This window comes from Dipodomys spectabilis, unplaced genomic scaffold (assembly GCF_019054845.1).
Source record: "Dipodomys spectabilis isolate Male_0828 unplaced genomic scaffold, ASM1905484v1 ptg000096l, whole genome shotgun sequence".
NCBI classification, from domain to species: domain Eukaryota; kingdom Metazoa; phylum Chordata; class Mammalia; order Rodentia; family Heteromyidae; genus Dipodomys; species Dipodomys spectabilis.
Window position 1 is genome coordinate 3588118 of NW_024870773.1, and position 19301 is coordinate 3607418.

The following is a 19301-nucleotide window of genomic DNA, read 5'->3' on the forward strand; positions in this document are numbered from 1 at the left end:
GGCAACAAAGTAGGTGAGCTATGTTTATTTATTTTTATATAATATAAATTAATTTACTTATATTACATAAAAGCTTTCCTGTAGAAATTTAGAAAAATAGAGCAATATTTTCAAAACAATTATAAGTACTTTGTATCAGAACTTGTACAAATTTGGCATTGAGAACTAGGCCTCTCATATTGTTCAAATCCCACAGCAATCAGAGAGGCCATGCAGGGAGAAGCTTGCCTGCTCAGGCACTTGGTTTTCATTTGGCTCAAGTCCTACCTTGGCTATTTATTAGGAACTTAGTTTGGTCTGTATGCCTGCAGCTAAAGATTCCTGTTGTAGCTGTGAGTTTACAGTTCAATTCCATGAATACTAGTTGAGCATGCTATAGCCTGACACAGTCATTAGGCATACAACAGTGGACAAGACATAAAGAGCCCGTGTCCTCCCAGAACATATAGTTCAAGGTCAAGAACAAACAAGCCATCACTACATTGGTAAGTGCTGGCAAGTATTATAGAAGAATCTACTAAGCCCAGACTGAAGGTTCAGGAAAGACTAAAGAGAATAGTTCTGTGCAGCTCAAATGGTAAATCACTTGCCTAGTGTGTGTGTAAGGACCTGAGGTCCAATCCTCAATAGCACACATACACACACACACACACACACACACACACACACACACACACAATGTGGCCCCTGACATAGTGCTGAAATACTGCCTAAAGTTCTTAAGTGCAAGAAGACTTTGATGTACTTTATAGAGCAAACATGTGGGTTATATAAGCTTCATTGCCTGAGCCATAACACTGTAGGCCATGAGTTAAATGTTAATAAATTAAGAATGTACATGAAATAAAGTGGCTTTAAACATAAACACATAAAGCATTGTGATATATGATCAGATATTGTGCAATAGACTTAAAAAGCACCAACTTCCTATTTACCCCAAGCAGTGGCTCAGTATTGGCTAGTTCAGTGTCTATAATGACTGTGTAGAACAAAATGACAGAAAATATCAAGAACTAACTATATTTTATTAACTTGAATATCTTCAGTAACTCCCATAATGACTCCCATGTAATACTGAAACTGAAATTTGTAGATATGTGCTGAGTATATGTGTGTATATATACTCATATTACATACATACATACTATACATACATCATAGATATATAACACATACAATGCACATGAAACACCACATGTAATATAAGATACATGTAATGCATACATAACACACTGAATGTATATATTGCATGTGTAATATAATACACATTGCACATACAGATTATATGCACGTGCAAATATATTCATATTCTATAGACACATTTGTTATCATATTTACATAGAAATAATATAAATTTACAGTTGAATTTGTCTTTCATCCCAAAGGTATGTCTCAGAGGCTTCTTACTTTCTGCCAAAATTTTATAAAAGTAGCTTTCAATAGGTTACTGTGATTCCACTATTTTCTGTTTTTATCTAGGATGCTGGAGAAATGGTCCGCTCTTTTGTTGGTGGTCTGGAACTTGTTGTCAATTTACTGAAATCGGATAACAAAGAGGTTTTGGCAAGTGTATGTGCTGCTATTACCAACATAGCAAAAGATCAAGAAAACTTAGCTGTTATTACGGATCATGGAGTTGTACCTTTATTGTCCAAGCTGGCAAATACGGTGAGCAACACTCCTGATTATTCTGAGTGCATGGTGTCAGATCAAGTAGAACAAGAAAACAAACACAAAATGTGAATATAGAAACTTGTAAAGTAGAGGCTATTTATTATTTGTTAATGGTGTACAAAAAAGAGCAAATGTAAGCAGGATTATGCATTAAATACCATCTTCACCACCACTATCATTGTTTTGAAGCCAGCTGTTTAGGCTATTGTGAAAAGTTGATTTGCAACTCTCCCAGCTTAGCAAGCTTAAATTGGTGGCATTCTTGAGTTAGAGGGCTTTGGAAATTACTGTACTGTTTATCTAGAGCTGTGCCAGATTGAATAGGCAACCTTGAGAAACAATGACTTCATTATTACCAGAGGCATTGGGGCATAGCTTGGACTACTATTTGGCTAAGGTGTCATACAGCAGAAATTCAAACATTGGAAGAACAATTGGTCAAGGAAGCTTTGAGTTGCTAATAGGATCAGGCAGATTCAACTAAGGACACCGAGTTATTGAATCAAAAGAACAGTACAGACTCAGGCTTGTAATCCTAGCCACTCAGGAGATCTGAAGATCACAGTTTGAAGCTAGCTAAGGCAGGAAATCAGAGAGATTCTTATTTTCGATTAACCACCAAAATATCAGAAGTGGAAGTGTGGCTTAAGAGGCACAGTGAGTGTAAAAGCTGAGGAATAGGAAGTGGTGCTGTGGCTCAAGCAGTAGAGCACTTGCCTTGAGCTGAGGAGCACAGGGACAGCACCCAGGCCCAGAGTTCAAGCCCCACCTCCGACCAAAAAAAAATAGCTGAGGAATAACACCAGACCCTGAGTTCAAGCCCCAATTCTGGCTGACAGACAGACACAGAGATACAGGGGGGTGGGAGAGAGAGAGAGAGAGAGAGAGAGAGAGAGAGAGAGAGAGAGAGAGAGAGAGAGAGAGAGAGAGGAGAGGAAGAGAGAGGGAGAGGAAGAGAGAGGGAGAGGGAGAGAAAGGAGGGGGAGAGAGAGAACAGTTAAAAACCCTCACAATTCCATATCCTTTTCTTGTATACCTATGTGAGATAGGATCTGGTGTGCATAAAGAATGTAAGAAAAAAATGAAGACCTAGTGCAAGTTATTTCCCTCTTGGAAACCCAGATGATTACTGTACCAAGATCCAGGACAATGAAGCAAGTAGAGTTAGCCCACATTTCCCACTTTAGTGAGGCAGTCTTTGTAGATGATCCAATATTCTGTAAATCTTTTGATTACCAAGCATCTCACTGATTTGTAATTTTTAGTTTTAACTACCTTTACTCAAAGGAGATCAAGTTTTGCCAATGATCAATATCAGGCTCCTAACTCACCCTCAAAAACCCTGGCAATATTCAGATAATAGGAAGAAAACCCAGAATGGAATCTGTCCATTGGTGACTCACCCAAACCTTAGTAACTTTAAAATAGCACCTAACAAGTGAGTGAGCTTGGAGCCCACTGGTATCTTAATGAGTAATAAATATACAGTGGATAAACATGGTCTTAGAGGATCACTGCATTCCATGATCCTCAACTCATTTTCCTTTGTGCAGAATAATGATAAATTGAGGCGTCACCTGGCAGAGGCAATTTCCCGTTGCTGCACATGGGGAAAAAACAGAGTGGCCTTTGGTGAACACAAAGCAGTGGCTCCATTAGTGCGTTACCTGAAATCCAGTGACACCAATGTGCATCGAGCGACGGCACAGGCCTTGTACCAGCTATCAGAAGACGCCGATAACTGCATCACCATGCATGAGAACGGTGCAGTGAAGGTACAGTTGATTGAATGCTTTGGGGGCTTAGTCTGAGTGACCAAAGATCGAGCCTGTAAAGAAACTTAAGGTTCTGAAATTTCCTAAAAGAGATACTTGGATGCACAAAAGTACTTCCTGGCTGGGTGCAAGCCATGTGTTTGCATGAAGCAATCTATGGTGACAGAATTTGCTCAAATCAAAACATACAAGTGGACTTTGTACATGGGTAGTCATCCCATAATTTGAATTAGGTTAAATAACATGTAAAGGACATGGGCAATTACTATTCATGTCCATTGATATAATATTTATGTAATTAATAAGTGATAGACGCATCCATAGGTACCAAATGAACAGCAATAATAATAATAATAATGTTAATAATAATGACGAGAAAGTTCTAGGCTGGAAGAGTGATGATCTTAGCCATCTTATCAAAGAGTCAATTCAAAGATAGGTATTGTGTTTTGTTCTGTTTTAAACATGGACATCAGATTTTATTTGCTTTTAACTAATATATAGTTAGCACACATAGTTCTAAGTGTATCTACCCTTTGGAAACCACCTAGAATATTTTAGTGACAATAAATATAAAAATACAGCAAATGACTTACATGTCTTAGAAACTAGGATTAAAATATTAGTTCTTTTGCTCTTCTTTCCTTTTTTCTTTCTTCCTTTCTTTTCCCTTTTTACTTATTTATTTTTTTGAGGAGTTGAGGATTGAACTCAGAGCTTTGCACTTCCAGTGAGCTAAATCCCTGAACCCTTAGTTTCGTTTCGTTTCTTTCTTTCTTTCTTTCTTTTATCTCCTTTTTTCTTTTCTTTCTTTCTTTTCTTTCCTTTTTTCTTTCTTTCTTTCATCTATGTGGGGCTTGAACTCAGGGCCTGGGTGCTGCCCCTGAGCTTCTGTGTTCGAGGCTAGTGCCCTACTACTTGAGCCACTGATCCACTTCTGGCCTTTTGCTGGTTTATTGGAGATAAGAGTCTCACAGATTTTATTGCCTGGGCTGGCTTCAAACTGCAACACTCAGATCTCAGCCTCCCGAGTATCTAGGTTTACAGGCATGAGTCACCAGTGCCCAACCCTTAGCTTTCTTTTCGTTGCTGTTTCCGTGTATGATATAATTTTATAATTTATTATCTTAATTTGGAGTTTATGATAACCAGATGTATTTACATATTTGAAATGTATATCAAAAGTCAACCTTTGCAGACAAGAGTCAAAATCTCTAGTTAATCATTTCTGCTCTAATCTAGATATACCAAATATAAAACATCTAAGGGGGAATAATGCTCTTAAAATGTCAACTGGTAATCTCTTAGGCAATTATTTTAATCTATCCTTCAGACTTGGTTGAAAGATTTGATGTTGATTTTCTGAAATTAAACCCAATTTACATTTGGAAATGTCAATCTTTCCACTATAAATCTGTTTTTTATGGCACATAAATCAGGTTTTTGTGCTCCTTAAGCAAAAATTTTTAAGCAACAATGTTAAAAAGTAAATTATAAAAACATATGGAAATGCCAACTTCAAATTGCTGATGAATGATAAAAAATGCTGTCACTTCTATATGAGCATGTTCACACTTGAAAAATAGAAGGATGTCTAATTTAAAAGAATCCATTCTGCTGTTGAGCAAAGCTTGAGCAGACTAAGATGTCAGAAATATACAGCCTTTTAAAACACTATACCAGAGTGAAGGAAGAGTGACATTGTCCAAAACAAAATGTACACTTTACCTGACTTATAGAACTAACCTTTCTGTAACCACCTTTATAATAACGATAAAAAAACTTAGAAAAAACCATAAAAGTGAAGTAGCCTAGTAAAACGTCTGACATGTAACACAGACTTAGACAATTGCCAGTCAATTTACAAAGAGTATTTCTAGACGGCTGAAGAGGTTTTGAATTTCATGAGGTTCCCATATTATGTTTCCGTTGACATGTGCCAGCTCTTGATGCAAATCTGTGATTTCTTCTCATGCTAATCAATAGATAATTCAATCATGCATGAATTGTATCCTAGTGTTGAAGTGTGAAACAGTTCACTCACTCTCACAGCCAGGATGTGTTAGAACAACAAGGCAATAAGAATAAAGAAGATGAGGAACCCAGGTACTGGTGGCTCACACCCATAATCTTAGCTACTGAGAATAACAGTTTGAAGCCAGCTGGGGCAGGAAAGTGCATGAGACTCTTATCTCCAATTGGTCATCAAAAATAAGTTGCAAGGGGGCTGGGAAGGTGGCTCAATGTAGAATGCTTGCCTTGCATGCCTGAGGCCCTGGGTTCTATTCCTCAGCACCACATAAGCAGAAAAAGCCAGAAGTGGCACTTTGGCTCAAGTGGTAGAGTGCTAGCCTTGAGCTGCAGAGCTGAGGGACAGTGCCCAGGCCCTGAGTTCAAGCCCCATAACTGACAAAAAAAAAAAAAAAAAAACTACAAGGAGAACTCATATTTAGGTCTCTGAGAATCTTTTCTGTTCTATCTACTTGCACTCCAAACTGTTATTTCTACTGGAGAACAATTTAACAGTTGTCCATCTAAAACAGACCTTATGGTTAGGGGCATGACTCATTTGGTAGAGCGCTAGCCAATGAGCAAAAGCATCAGGTACTGAGTTCGAGTCCCAGTCTTGGAACTAAAACAAAACAAAAAAGGCAGGTCTTACACCATGGCGTATTTTCAGTACTGTGGGTGTAACATGGAGGTGAGCTTGCCCTTCTTATTTCCCTTCCCACTGAGGATCCCATATCTCATGGGCCATCGGAGAAGCATATTCTCTCCCCTCTCTGATAGTCTAAAAGAAGAAAAGCAATGTAGAGGTAGTAGACTGGCTGTTAGTAAGATAAAAAAAAATAGTTGCTTACAAAGAGAGAATGGAGAAGAAATGACTCCAGACTTAAGGTTCATGAGGAACATTCTTGTACACACATACCTGGCACATTAAGGTAGTTTAGGTACCTGCAGAGAGCATGTCACACCACAAATGTGCAACTGCTAGCACCTCTGAGTCCAACGCATCCACCCAGTTGACTTCATCGACTCTTTTGGCACATTCTTGGCTATGGTGTTCTGAGTTGCTATTGCTCTGCTTGAGTCAAATTCTTGACGTGTTACTTCCCACTCTTGTAACCATTCCTGTTCCAACTGCCAGTGAACGAATGTTGACAGGCTCTCCCATAGTTACCAGAGTTGCCTTGTCACCTGTTGGTCTGAATTCATTCTAGGTTTATCCTCTTTGTCCCACAAGTTCCTTTACTGCAGTGACTGGCACAGTGCCATGTATCTGCTTCATGCCAACTGAGGTTTATTCTGTAGTAATATGAAGGAACAGCGTGTGGGGCTGACAATGAATGGAGTTTGGGTTCCAATGTGTTTAGCATGGATGGTGGGTTTGAATTTTGGGCATACAAGAATATTGTCCTGTAGCAATGTCACGCAAGCCACTTACCAAAATGTGAAAGTAGTAGTCATAATTTTTGAAAAATGATACAAAAGCAATAGATGAAATCTGTTTATGAATTTATCCAGTTTATCTGAATATTATTAGCTCAACATATCATTATTATAAAAAAAAATTTACTGTGGTTTTACACTGTTTTAAGATATAATGTCTATTTTGCAGTACCTATTAGTACAGACTAGCCACATTTTATGGTTTGCTTACCAGACAGTTTAAGTCTAAAGCTGTGGGAAGTTTTATCAGACAGGTCTGAAGCCAAAAATGAGAGCAGATGCAAGGTTAGGGGCAGAGTTTAGAGAAGCCTGGGGAACGTCTCCATTTTCACTTTGGGGGAATGTAAATGAGGAAGAAGAGCTGTCAAAGTAAACTTGAGAAGTTAACAGGTTAGCCGGGATTTCTAGAAGCCAAAGGAAGAGTGAGTTTCAAAAGGCTTTGTGTTTAAATGCTGCCAAGAGGTCAAGAAGGATTTCCTGATTCAATTATGTTGAAAGCTAATCCTGCATGAGAGGCTTTCCAGGTTAAGAATCTCTTCTAAGTAGACCAGTCACTTGCCTGCTCTAAATAGAAGAATCATTCATTCCTGGCCGCTATGACTTTTTACACTGTCTTATTCAAATGCATCAGCTCACAGACTTGTGAGTGTGGACACAGAGTTGTTGAAAACAATTTGGAAAAATAAGAAGTCTGTGAGAGATTAAGTTTGTAATTCAGGAGAGCAATTTAAAAAGCAGAAAAAAAAATGAGCAATGCACCCAGAGCTAGTGGCTCACACCTGTGTTCCTAGCAACTCAGGAGGCTGAGATTTTTAGGATCGTGGTTCAAAGCCAACCCAGGTAGAAAAGTCTGTGAAACTCTTATCTACAATGAACCAGAAAAAAATGCCTGAAGTGGAGCTGTGGCTTAAGTGTTAGAGTACCAGCCTTGAGCAAAAAAAAAAGCTCAGGAATAGCACCCTGGCCCTGAGTTCAAGACCCAGGAACCTTGTATTCCCCACCCTCCATCCCCGACCTCAAAGACAAAAAGACCAAGTCTTTTCTTGAGGCAGAAAGAGTGAACAAATAATGAAGAACATCTATTAAAGTCATTAAGTTCCTTTCCCTATGGTGATGTTAGATTTGTTTGTGCAAATGGCTATACCAGGCAAGTGACAGCTACATTGTGGGCATAACTTCTGGAAAGGTGGGATACGGATGAGATTGCAGGAAATACAACCAGAAAATGTGCCCAGGGTTGGCAGAGGGAGAGGGGAGGAGTTCAGTTTGGGCCAAGCTAAAGGTGTCTTGATCTGCCTCCTAGGCCCAGTGCATGTAGTGTAGTCAGAGACAGAGAGAAGCATCCAAAGCATATCCCATCATCTTTTGAAGCCTAGAACAGGAAAAGAAAAATATTATTGATGTTTGTGAGTCAAGTGAATGGATTTTAGAGACCAGAGTCACCTAGGAACTGTGTGTCAAGTTGCATAGTATTTGATCTATATATATATATATATATATATTCTGTTAAAGAAGACTCTTAATTTAACTTGGAAGTTTTGGGTCATTTTCTCATATTTCACATATTCTCTGGAATACTTGGGATAATCCGATTGATCATGTGATACTAAAAACCTATGACTTATGAGGGTCAGTGAATATGTAAAATACAGAGTGTCATTGCATAATTGCTTCTTCTTTTCCTTTTTTTTTTTGTTGATGCGAGGGTTTTGAATTCAAGACTAATCTGCTTGCTCATGTCTTCTGCTCTACTGCTTGAGCCATGCTTCCAGCCCTGATTTTTGCTCATTATTTTAGAAATGAAATCTCACTTATTATCTTTTCTGCCTGGGCTAATTTCAGATTACTGTCCTCTGATGTTAGCCTCCTGAGTAGCTTTGGTGGGTAATCACTGTGAGTCACCAGTTCCTGGCTGGCTTTTTTATTTCTGTTTTAGAGTGAGAAGGAAATTTATGATTATTTAAGAGGTTATTCAGTACGATTGTAATTCAACATGTTTAATATCATGTATCCATCAAATGTTTTCCTTATTTCACTTTTGTTCTTTTAAGATCTTAATAGCTTTTTTAGGGGATATTGACTTTACATGTACATTAAATTTACAATTTGATAAGTTTTGTCACACATACATATAGATACACACAGCTGTGAAATCATTACCAAGCTGATTGTCCCCTAATGTTTTCTTGTCCCCTATTGTTGCCTTCTCTGTCCTGGGACCTAATTTCTGTCAATTTGTATCAGCTTACACTTTCTAGAACTTAATATCTATGAGTCTATACAGTATTTCTTTGTTTGGCTTCTGCTCAGCTCCATTTCTTTCTTAATCATTTATGAAGAAAGAGAGAGAGAGAGGAAGGAAGGAAGGAAGGAAGGAAGGAAGGAAGGAAGAAAGAAAGAAAGAAAGAAAGAAAAAAAAGAAAGAAAGAAAGAAAGAAAGGAAAGAGAGAAAGGAAAGAGAGAAAGGAAAGAGAGAGAGAGAGGAAGGAAGGAAGGAAGGTAGGAAGGAAGAAAGAAAGAAAGAAAGAAAAGAAAGAGAGAAAGGAAAGAGAGAGAGAGGAAGGAAGGAAGGAAGGAAGAAAAAAGAAAGAAAGAAAGAGAAAAATAGATATTCATCCTTATGCTGGTGACATTACATTGTATGGATATGACATCATTTAATCCTTCATTGCACACAGACCTCCAGCCAATGCCTGTGCCTCTGAGAGGATCCCAGGGTTCTTCAGAAACAGGTGGGGAGCATTTGGGAGCAGCTGTGTGCCTGGGAAGGTCTGAGCTAGCAGAATATTTGTCTCCTTCTCCTTTGTCTATTATGCTAGTCGGTGCTACTTCACTGTAATAAGTGCACCTTGCTTCTGCTAAGTCTAATCCATGTCCATCACTCCCACCCCACCCCCTGCCAAAGAAAAGATCGCAGGAGAGCTGCATGACATTGGAGCAAAGAGCTGGGTAATGAAAGAAGAGCATTTCCCCTTATTCAGCTTCCTCTGAGCCAGACTGTATTTGAAAAGCACATTTACTTGCATCCTTTTATTCATTTTTCTCCATAATCCAGTGAGTTGAGAACTGCTTTTAAATTAGTCTTACAGATAAAGAAATCAACTTTCATAGAGTTGCAATAACTTGCCACAAGTCTCCTTAGTCATAAGAAAAGCACACAGGAAACCTGGTTCTAGCAACTTCCAGGAAGCTGGGAGCTGAAGGATCCGAATGTACGTGTGGCTGTTTGCACTGGTGTTTATGGTGAAATCAACTCTGCTTTCTTTCTTTCTTTCTGTCTGTCTTTCTTTTTTTTTTTTTTTTTTTTTTTGGGTCCGGTCATGGGGCCTGAACTCTGGGCCTGGGCACTGTCCCTCAGCTCTTCAGCTCAAGGCTAGCACTCTACCACTTGAGCCACAGCGCCACTTCTGGCTTCTTTTTGCTTATGTGGTGCTGAGGAATCGAACCAGGGCCTCAGGCATGAAAGGCAAGCACTCTACCACTGAGCCACCTTCCCAGCCCATCAACTCTGCTTTCTGAGGCTGAGCAGGAGGGCGAGGAGACTCAGCAGGGAGATACTTGCTTTCTGGCATCTACTCCTCCAGCTTCAACCTTCATATCCTCTCTCAGAAATCCTTCTCTGGGACTCCGGTTTGCTCTTTAGTTTTAACAAATTTTCACCCTCTCTTTCTGCTCTTGTAACTTGTATATTTGTGTGTGTGTGTGTGTGTGTGTGTGTGTGTGTGTGTGTGTGTGTGTGTGTGCACCCTAGTATTGGGTCTTGAACTCAGGGCCTCACACTCTTGCTTGGCTCTTCTGCTCAGTCATGGTGCTCTACCATTTGAGCCACATCTCCAGTTCCAGCTTTTTGGTGGTTAATTGAAAATAATAGTCTCATGAACTTTCCTGTCTAGACTGACTTTGAACCATAATCCTCAGATCTCAGCTTCCTGAAGTAGCTAGGATTACAGGCATAAACCCCAGGGGCCCACCTTGTATATTCTTAATTTATAAATATAAACTTATAAATTTATCAATTTATAAACTTATAAACTTATTTGACATAAAGGTAATGATATATTAGTTAATAGTAGTGATATTTTAAGTTGTCCATGCTTCTTTATATATATGAGTATGTGTATATATATATGCATATACATATATGAATATATATGATTGTTTGAATTTTTTATTTATTTATTTTTATGACTAAGACCAGGACTTGAACTGGTACCTGACACTTTTGTTCATTGGCTAGCATTCTACCAACTAAGCCATGCCTCCAAGCCCAGTATTGCTTTTTTTAAATTTTATTTTTAAAGTCTAAGATTTCTCTTTTTTTAATAAGGTTTTTATTGTGAAAAAAACTGAACAGGGGTTACAATTACATGAGCAGGGTAATGAGTACATTTCTTATCAAGCATTGTTGCCTCCTCCTTTGTTTTTCCCCTCCCATCCCTTCCTTCCCACCTCCTCAAATTCACTCCTCCTATCCCTCCCATCCCCCACTCCCACCTGAATTGTAATGTTTGTTTTTCAACATAGTGTCTTGTACATCTCATTGTTGCAATGGGTCAACATGTATCCCTATTTGAACAATTTATTTTTTCTCTTCTCCTCCCAAATTATGCCAACAGTGAAAACAGGGGTAATACCCTGGGGGAGGGACATACAAAGCAACAAAAAAATCACGTGGTACCTTAAAAATATGTTCAAAACAATAGCAAGAAAGAAAAAAAACACTTGTGTCCTTATCTTGAGGTTCATTTCACTTAGTATCATCTTACCTGACCTTTTCTGCTTGTCTCAGACATATACTAGTTATTGCAAATAAGGGAAACCATGGGACCTATATTTCTTTGGCCTGGCTTACTTCACTTAATATAATTTTTTCGAAGTCTTTCCATTTCCTAACAAATGGGGTGATGTCCTTCTTTCTGATGGAGGCATAGAATTGCATTGTGTATGTATACCACATTTTCTTGATCCATTCATCTAATGAGGGGCATCTGGGGTTGGTTCCATATCTTAGCTATGGTAAATAATGCTGCAATAAACATAGTTGTGCTAGTAGCTTTTGTACAGGATTGTTTGTGATCATTTGGGTAAATGCCCAATTGAGATTTTTGGGCCATAGGGGAGCTCTATGTGGAGTCTTTTGAGGAATCTCCATACTACTTTCCAAAGTGGTTGAACAAGTTTACACTCCCACCAACAATGAGATAGGGTTCCCTTTTGGCCACATCCCCTTCAGCATCTGTTGTTATTAGATTTCTTGATTTTTGCCATTCTAACTGGGATGAGGTGGTATCTCAATGTTGTTTTGATTTGCATTTCTTTCATGGCTAGAGAGGTTGAGCATTTCTTCATGTGTCTATTAGCCATTCTTATTTCTTCTTCAGAGAAGTCTCTCTTTAAGTCTTTAGCCCACTTATTTATTTGACAGTTGTTTATTTAAGGATTTGTTGTTGGGGGATTAATCCCATTTGTCCAACCTTTCTTTGATTTGTTATGTTTCTGGGTCTCTATTAAGAAAATTTTGGCCTTTCCCAAGAAGACCTAGGGTTTCGCCTATTCCATCCTGTAATGTTTTCAGGGTGTCTGCTTTGAATACAAGGTCTTTGATCCATTTGGAGTTGATTCTGGTGCAGGGTGATATATAAGGATCTAGCCTCAGTTTTCTACAAGTCATTAACCAGTTTTGCCAGCACCATTTACTGAAGAGGCTGTCTTTCTTCCATTCTATTTTTTTAGCTCCCTTATCTAAGATTAGGTGGCTATAGGTCTGTAGGTTCATTTCTGGGTTTTCAAATCTATTCTGTTCTTGTGCCAGTACCAAGCTGTTTTGATTACTATGGCTTTGTAGTAGAGTTTGAAATTTGGTATTGATATTTCTCCAGCATTGTTCTTCTGTTAAGGATTGTTTTTGCTATTCAGGGTCTTTTATTGTTCCATATGAATTTTTGGATTACCTCTTCTATTTCCTTAAAGAATGACGTTGGACTATTGATAGGTATCGCCTTAAATTTGTAGGTAGCCTTGGGAAGTATGGCCATTTTCACGATGTTGATCCTTCCAATCCAGGAGCATGGGAGGTTTTTCCACTTTCTAAGTTCTGTTTTGATTTTCTTTTTCAGGTTTTTAAAGTTTTCATCATAGAGGTCCTTCACTTCTTTGGTTAAGTTAATTCCTAGGTATTATTTTTTGTGGGGCTATTATGAAGGCAGTTGCTTTCCTGATTTCAGCTGCGCTCTTCTCAATGTTGGCATACAGAAAAGCCATTGGTATTTGAGGGTTAATTTTATATCCTGCGACTTTGCCAAATTTTCGAATCAGCTCAAGTAATTTGGGAGTGGAGTCTGTGAGATTCTTTTTTTTTTGGGGGGGGGGGTCTGGTCATGGGGCCTGAACTCTGGGCCTGCGCACTGTCCCTCAGCTCTTCAGCGCAAGGCCAGCACTCTACCATTTGAGCCACAGCGCCACTTCCAGCTTTTTTCTTTTTGCTTATGTGGTGCTGAGGAATCGAATCCAGGGCCTCATGCATGCAAGGCAAGTGCTCTACCACTGAGCCACCTTCCCAGCCAACACCCCCCCCCCCCCGCCCCCGTGGGATTCTTTAAATACAAGATTATGTCATCTGCAAAGAGGGAGAGTTTTACTTCACCTTTTCCTATTTGGATCCCTTTTATGTTGCATCTTGTCTTATTGCTGTAGCTAGGCATTCTAATACTAAATTGAAGAGAAGTGGAGAGAGTGGACATCCTTGTCTCGTTCCTGAGTTTAGAAGAAATGGCTTTAGTTTTTACCATTAAGTATAATGCTGGCTGTAGGTTTGTCATATACAGCCTTTATTGTATTGAGGAATGATCCATGGATTCGTAATTTTTCCAAAACCTTCATCATAAAGGGGTGTTGGATCTTGTCGAATGCTTTTTCTGCATCTGTTGAGATAACCATGTGGTTCTTATCCTTGCTCCTGTTGATGTGATGAATAATATTAATTGATTTGCATATATTGAACCAGCTTTGCATCCCTGAAATGAATCCTGTTTGATCGTGGTGTTGACTTTTTGGATGAATTGTTGAAGTCGATTGGCCAAAATTTTGTTGAGAAGTTTTGCATCAATGTTCATCAAAGAAATGGGTCTATAGTTCTCTTTCTTTGATGGGTCCCTGCCTGGTTTTGGGATGAGGTTTATGATAGCTTCATAGAAAGAGTTCGGTAGTGAACTTTCTCTTTCAACTTCATTGAAGAGTTGGAGGAGTATTTGTGTGAGTTCTGCTTTAAAGGCCTTGTAGAATTCCGCTGTAAATCCATCTGGTCCTGGGCTTTTCTTAGATGGAAGGTCTCTTATTGCTGTTTCTATTTCAATGCTTGATATGGGCCTGTTAAGTTGGTTTAACTCATCTTGGTTTAGTTTTGGCATGTTGATATTTGCTAGGAAATCATCCATTTCTTCCAGGTTCTCAAACTTATTAGCATAAAGGTTTGAGAAATATTCCCTTATAATGTTCTGAATCTTGGTTGTTTCTGTGGTGATGTTTCCATTGTCATCTCTGAGTTTGTTTTTTTTGGGTGTGTTCTCTTCTTTTTCTGAGAACATTTGCTAAGGGTCTGTCAATTTTGCTAATTTTTTCTAAGAACCAACTCCTTGTTTTGTTGATTCTATGTTTTTTTTTCCAATTCTAATTCATTAATTCTGATTTAATTTTAATTATTTCTTTCTGTCTACTGGATTGGGGTTTAGCTTGCTGCTCTTTTTCAAGGAGATTCAGATGTCTCATTAAATTGTTAGTTTTAGTTCTCTCTAATTTGTTGATGTAGGAACTGAGCAACAAACTTACCTCTGAGTACTGCCTTTGCTGTGTCCCAGAGGAGCTGGTAATTTGTGTGTTCATTTTTTTTTAATATCATGAACATTTGATTTCCTTTCTAATCTCTTCCATGACCCACTGGTGATTCAACAGTGTGTTGTTCAGTCTCTATGTGTTACAGGACTTTCTTTGGTGGCTTTTGGTGTTGAGTTCCAATTTTATTCCTTTGTGGTCTGAAAGATTGCAGGGCATAAATTCAATGTTTCTGAATTTGAACAAGTTTGCTTTGTGACCTCATATGTGGTCTATTTTTGAAAATGTTCCGTGTGCTGCTGAGAAAAACGTGTAGTCTGATGCTGCTGGGTAAAATAGTTGGAAGATGTCTGTTAAATCTAGTTGATCTATGCAGTTGTTTAGATCTACGGTTTCTCTGTTGCGTTTTTGCCAAGTTGATCTATCTAGTGGCAATGTTAAAGCCCCCAATAATTAATGTCTTTGGATCTATGTGAGATTTGAGGGAAAGTAGTGTTTCTTGGATGAATTTGAGTGCTCTGTTGTTTGGTGAATAGATAATTAGGATCGTAATATCCTCCTCAAGGACAGATCCCTTAATTAGTATGTAGCGACCTTCTCTCATCTCACTAATTTTAATTTGAAGTCTATTTTATCTGATATTAGGATTGCAACTCCCACCTGTTTATGGGGGGCATTTGCTTGGTAGGTTTTATTCTAGCCTTTCACTTTCAGAATATGTTTGTTTTTATGGGCAAGGTGTGACTCTTGAAGGCAGCAGATAGAAGGATCTTGCTTTTTAATCCAACTGGACAGTCTATGTTGCTTAATTGGAGAGTTAATTCCATTAATGTTGAGAGTTAGGACTGAGAGGTGTTTGGTAGTTCCTGTCATGTTATCCACCTTCTTGGGGGCTGGGACAGCTGGGTTCTTCCTATGGTTTGGGTGCGGTTTCTTGGCCTTTATTGTGGTCTTGTTGGTTTTCTATGTGTAGGACATCTTTAAGTATCTTTTGTAGGGCTGGTTTGGTGGAGATGTATTGTTTCAGTTTTTCTTTGCTATGGAAGATTTTTATTTGACCTTTGGTTATGAAGGAAAGTTTAGCTGGGCACAGTATTCTGGGTTGATAGTTGTTTGTCTTTAGGGCATGGCATACATCATTCAGGCTCTTCTTGCTTTAATTGTCTGTTCTGAGAAATCTGAGGTTATTCTAATTGGCTTCCCTTTATAGGTGACTGATCTTTTCTACTTGACAGTTTTAAGGATCCTTTCCTTGGTCTGAATTGATCCTGTGTGGATTATAATGTGACGGTGGGATGTCCTATTCTGGTCTGGTCTATTTGGGGTTCTAAAAGCTTCTTGTATCTGATTGGCCTATCTTTTTGCATGTTTGGGAAGTTCTCTTCTAGGATCCTGTTAAATAAATTTCCTAAACCGTTAACTTCAGTCTCTAGGTGCTCCTCTACACCCATTATCCTCAGATTAGGCTTTCTTTTGGTGTCTTCCAAATGTTCAATAGATCTATCATATTTCTTGGATTTGTCCTGGATAGTTGTATTTCTTTCTCTATAATATCTAGGCTGTCTTCAATCCCCGAGATTCAATCTTCTGCATGGTCTACCCTACTGTCAAGACTTCCTACTTAGTTTTTTATTTCTTTTCCTTCCAATTGGTAGGCTTTGTGGCTTCAAATTTTTGTTGGAGCTTTGTTTTAGATCTTGTATGAACTTCTTTACTTCCTTAATTTGGTGTTCAGTGTTTATTCTCAAATCACTTAGTTTGGTTATGGTTTCCTTGGATTCCCTTTCCTTCTGATGGGCTCCATTCCCTGGATTCCTTCAGTTGTCTGTTTATGGATTCCATGAATGTCTCTATTGATCTTTGTCTACTCTCATCCCACTCACATAATTCCTGTATTGCTCTTTGACTGTTCTCAGCCTGCTCATGCAATTCCTATATTAATCTTTGAGTAGCTTCCTCATGCTCACGAGATTCCTGAATTAATTTTTGGTTAGCCTCAACATGCTCGTGAAGTTCCTGTAATAATCTTTGGTTGCCTTGTCTTGCTCCCTATCACACTCACACTGAGTCCTTTGCAGGTTTTCAATCTTTTCATTCACCATGTTTACCAGTAGTGTTTGTAGAGCTTTTTGGGAACTCTCCTCTGGATTATTCATTAACTGTTCTGTCACTTGATTATCCTGAGTGGGAGCTGAGATACCTGGACTTGCCATTTTTCTTGTGTTTCTCTGGCTTATTCTGCCCATTTGGTATGAAATTAACATGAATTTTATTAGAACACTATATTAAGGAAAGCATCAACCAGAGTCCTGTATTTGCATAATCAAAATGGCTGCAGATACAATCTAGTCCAACAGCTACAATCTATTCAACATCAAACAACTATGGATTAATGGGCTAAGAACAACAAAGAGGGGTTCAGCAAACCAGAAGTTATTAGGTTTAGGGAGAATTTGGGGGGGAAATAGGATTAGAGGGATGTGGAGAGGTAAAAGGAGAGTGAATTTAACCAAGCCTTAATCTTAGAAAGGGAAATGGATAGGACAGAATGATAGGAGAGAGATTAAAAAAGAAAAACAAGAAAAAAAATGGAAAAACAAAAATTTAAATTAAAAAAATAAAACACTTAAAAATTATGGAAGTATAAAGAAATAATATTGAGAGAAGAAAAGGATAGGATGAGAGAAGGGGAAAGATAAAAAGTAAAAATGAAAAACTAAAAAATAAACATTCTTAAAATTGGAATACTTGAAAGTTATAGGTATAAAGAAATAATACTACTATCAAAGAAGTTAAGGCTAAGAGGTTGTGAATTGAGTAATAAGTTTCTGGATTAAGTATGTACACAATCTGGGATAAGATCTAATCAACGATGGGTATATATCTGGGGATGAGCAGAACAGCAATTAAGTCACACAAAAAAGAAAGAGAAAAGAAAAAAAAGAAAAAGAAAAAAAGGAGCAAAAAGTCAAAAGAGATTTTAAAAAAGCACACACACGCTCCTTAAATACACTCCTAAAATAAACATTATGAAGAAAAAAAATAGAAAACAATTAAAAATAATTAAAAAAATAGGTAGAAAAAAGAGTTCTTTGATTTTTTTTGGGGGGGGGGATGGGGGCGGGGAAGATCTTGTACCTCCCCAGTGTCCGTAACTAGTCTCTTGGTGAAGTCTCTGGTCTGCTGTGGTGTTTGGTTTTCCTGTGGTTTGATTGGATTCATTTTATTTTTTTTAATTGTGAAAATACCGTACAGGGGGGTTACAATTACGTGGTCAAGGTAATTATGAGTACATTTCTTATCAAGCATTGTGGCCTCCTCCTTTGTTTCCCCTTCCCATCCCTTCCCATCTCCCCCCCAACCCCTTGATTGGTTTCTTAAGTCAGTTTGTTTGAGCTCAGCCTTACCCTCCTCCCAGGCTAGTTCAGTGGGAGGGAGATCTGCTTTGAGTATCACAAAAGAGAGAGATGACTGTTTCCTTTAGTTTGGAGATGCTGTGATAAGGCTAGGTTCTGGGTAAGGTTGAGGCTTATCAGAAAACAGTAGCTTTTCCCTGAGGGAGCTTTCTCAGCCTGGGCAGGGTGACTCCCCCCCCCCCCCCCCTCCCGTTGGAGCTGAGCCTGCCAGGTCAGATTAGGTTCCTGTGACCTGCTAATGACTCCAATTGTTTTCTTCCAAGGCCTGTGTTGGAGCTAGCTGCTAGGCCTGGCCTTTGTCAGTATCAAAGATGGAGATCTTCTCCAGTGGTGGGAGAAGGGCTACCTGTCCACCAATGCTCCACAAGAAGGAGTGAGGATGTCAGGATTCTACTCACGCCAGACTCTTGGTTCCTGGGCATCCCTGGTCTGCGATCAGCAGGATGAAGATTTCTGTTCCTTTTCAATTCTTGCTGGTAGTGAATAGAATCCGCTCGCAAGCCACTTCTAGTGCCTTTGTCCAGACTCTCTCTGTTGGTATGGCGGCCATGGCCACTGCCACTGCCACCATCATAGCCATGGCTACCGGCAAGTGCTCAGATCTGTATCCTTGACCAAGTTGCCTGGATTTCCCCTCTCTGGCCAAACTCTCTGTACTGTGATGGCACACTTGGTGTGATTCTCTAGCCTAGGACTGTTCACTGGGACACTAAAACTGTGAGAGCTTGTTTAGCCTTCAGCTTCTCCTCTGCCATCTTCCTCCAGTTCCTCCCAACATTTCTATAATTAAGAAAGTCAGAGCTCTAAAAGCTGAGTACATACCTTGGGCTTACTTTAATTCTTTATGAAGTTTAAAACTTTACCATTTCAATGAGCTATATTCTAGATCCTTCTACCCAATCTCCTTTTCTCTTTTAAAACATCTCTCACCAGCAAGGTTGCACTTAGAACCTAAATGGCATCAATGTTATTATAAAAAGAAAATTTCCCTAGTCAAAAAAATTCAATAGAAAATCGGAGTCCAAACTGGATACACATAGCTCCATGTGCCACTTCACATATTGTCAACAATAACATCATTCTCAGAATTCTCCTGACTGCTGAAATCTCCGGAGTATTGAGGAATAATTCTACTATTACTCATAGGTTGGGTTAATGT

General features: G+C 38.8%; 1 protein-coding gene across 1 annotated transcript in view; it reads left to right on the plus strand.

The window, feature by feature from the left end:
- The window catches only part of Odad2 (outer dynein arm docking complex subunit 2), a 135690-nt gene that overhangs the window by 88199 nt on the left and 28190 nt on the right, over positions 1-19301 (plus strand). The window contains exons 17-18 of the mRNA XM_042686207.1: positions 1480-1668; positions 3228-3449. Coding sequence (XP_042542141.1) covers positions 1480-1668; positions 3228-3449 — 411 coding nt within the window. The remainder of the gene's footprint in view (positions 1-1479; positions 1669-3227; positions 3450-19301) is intronic.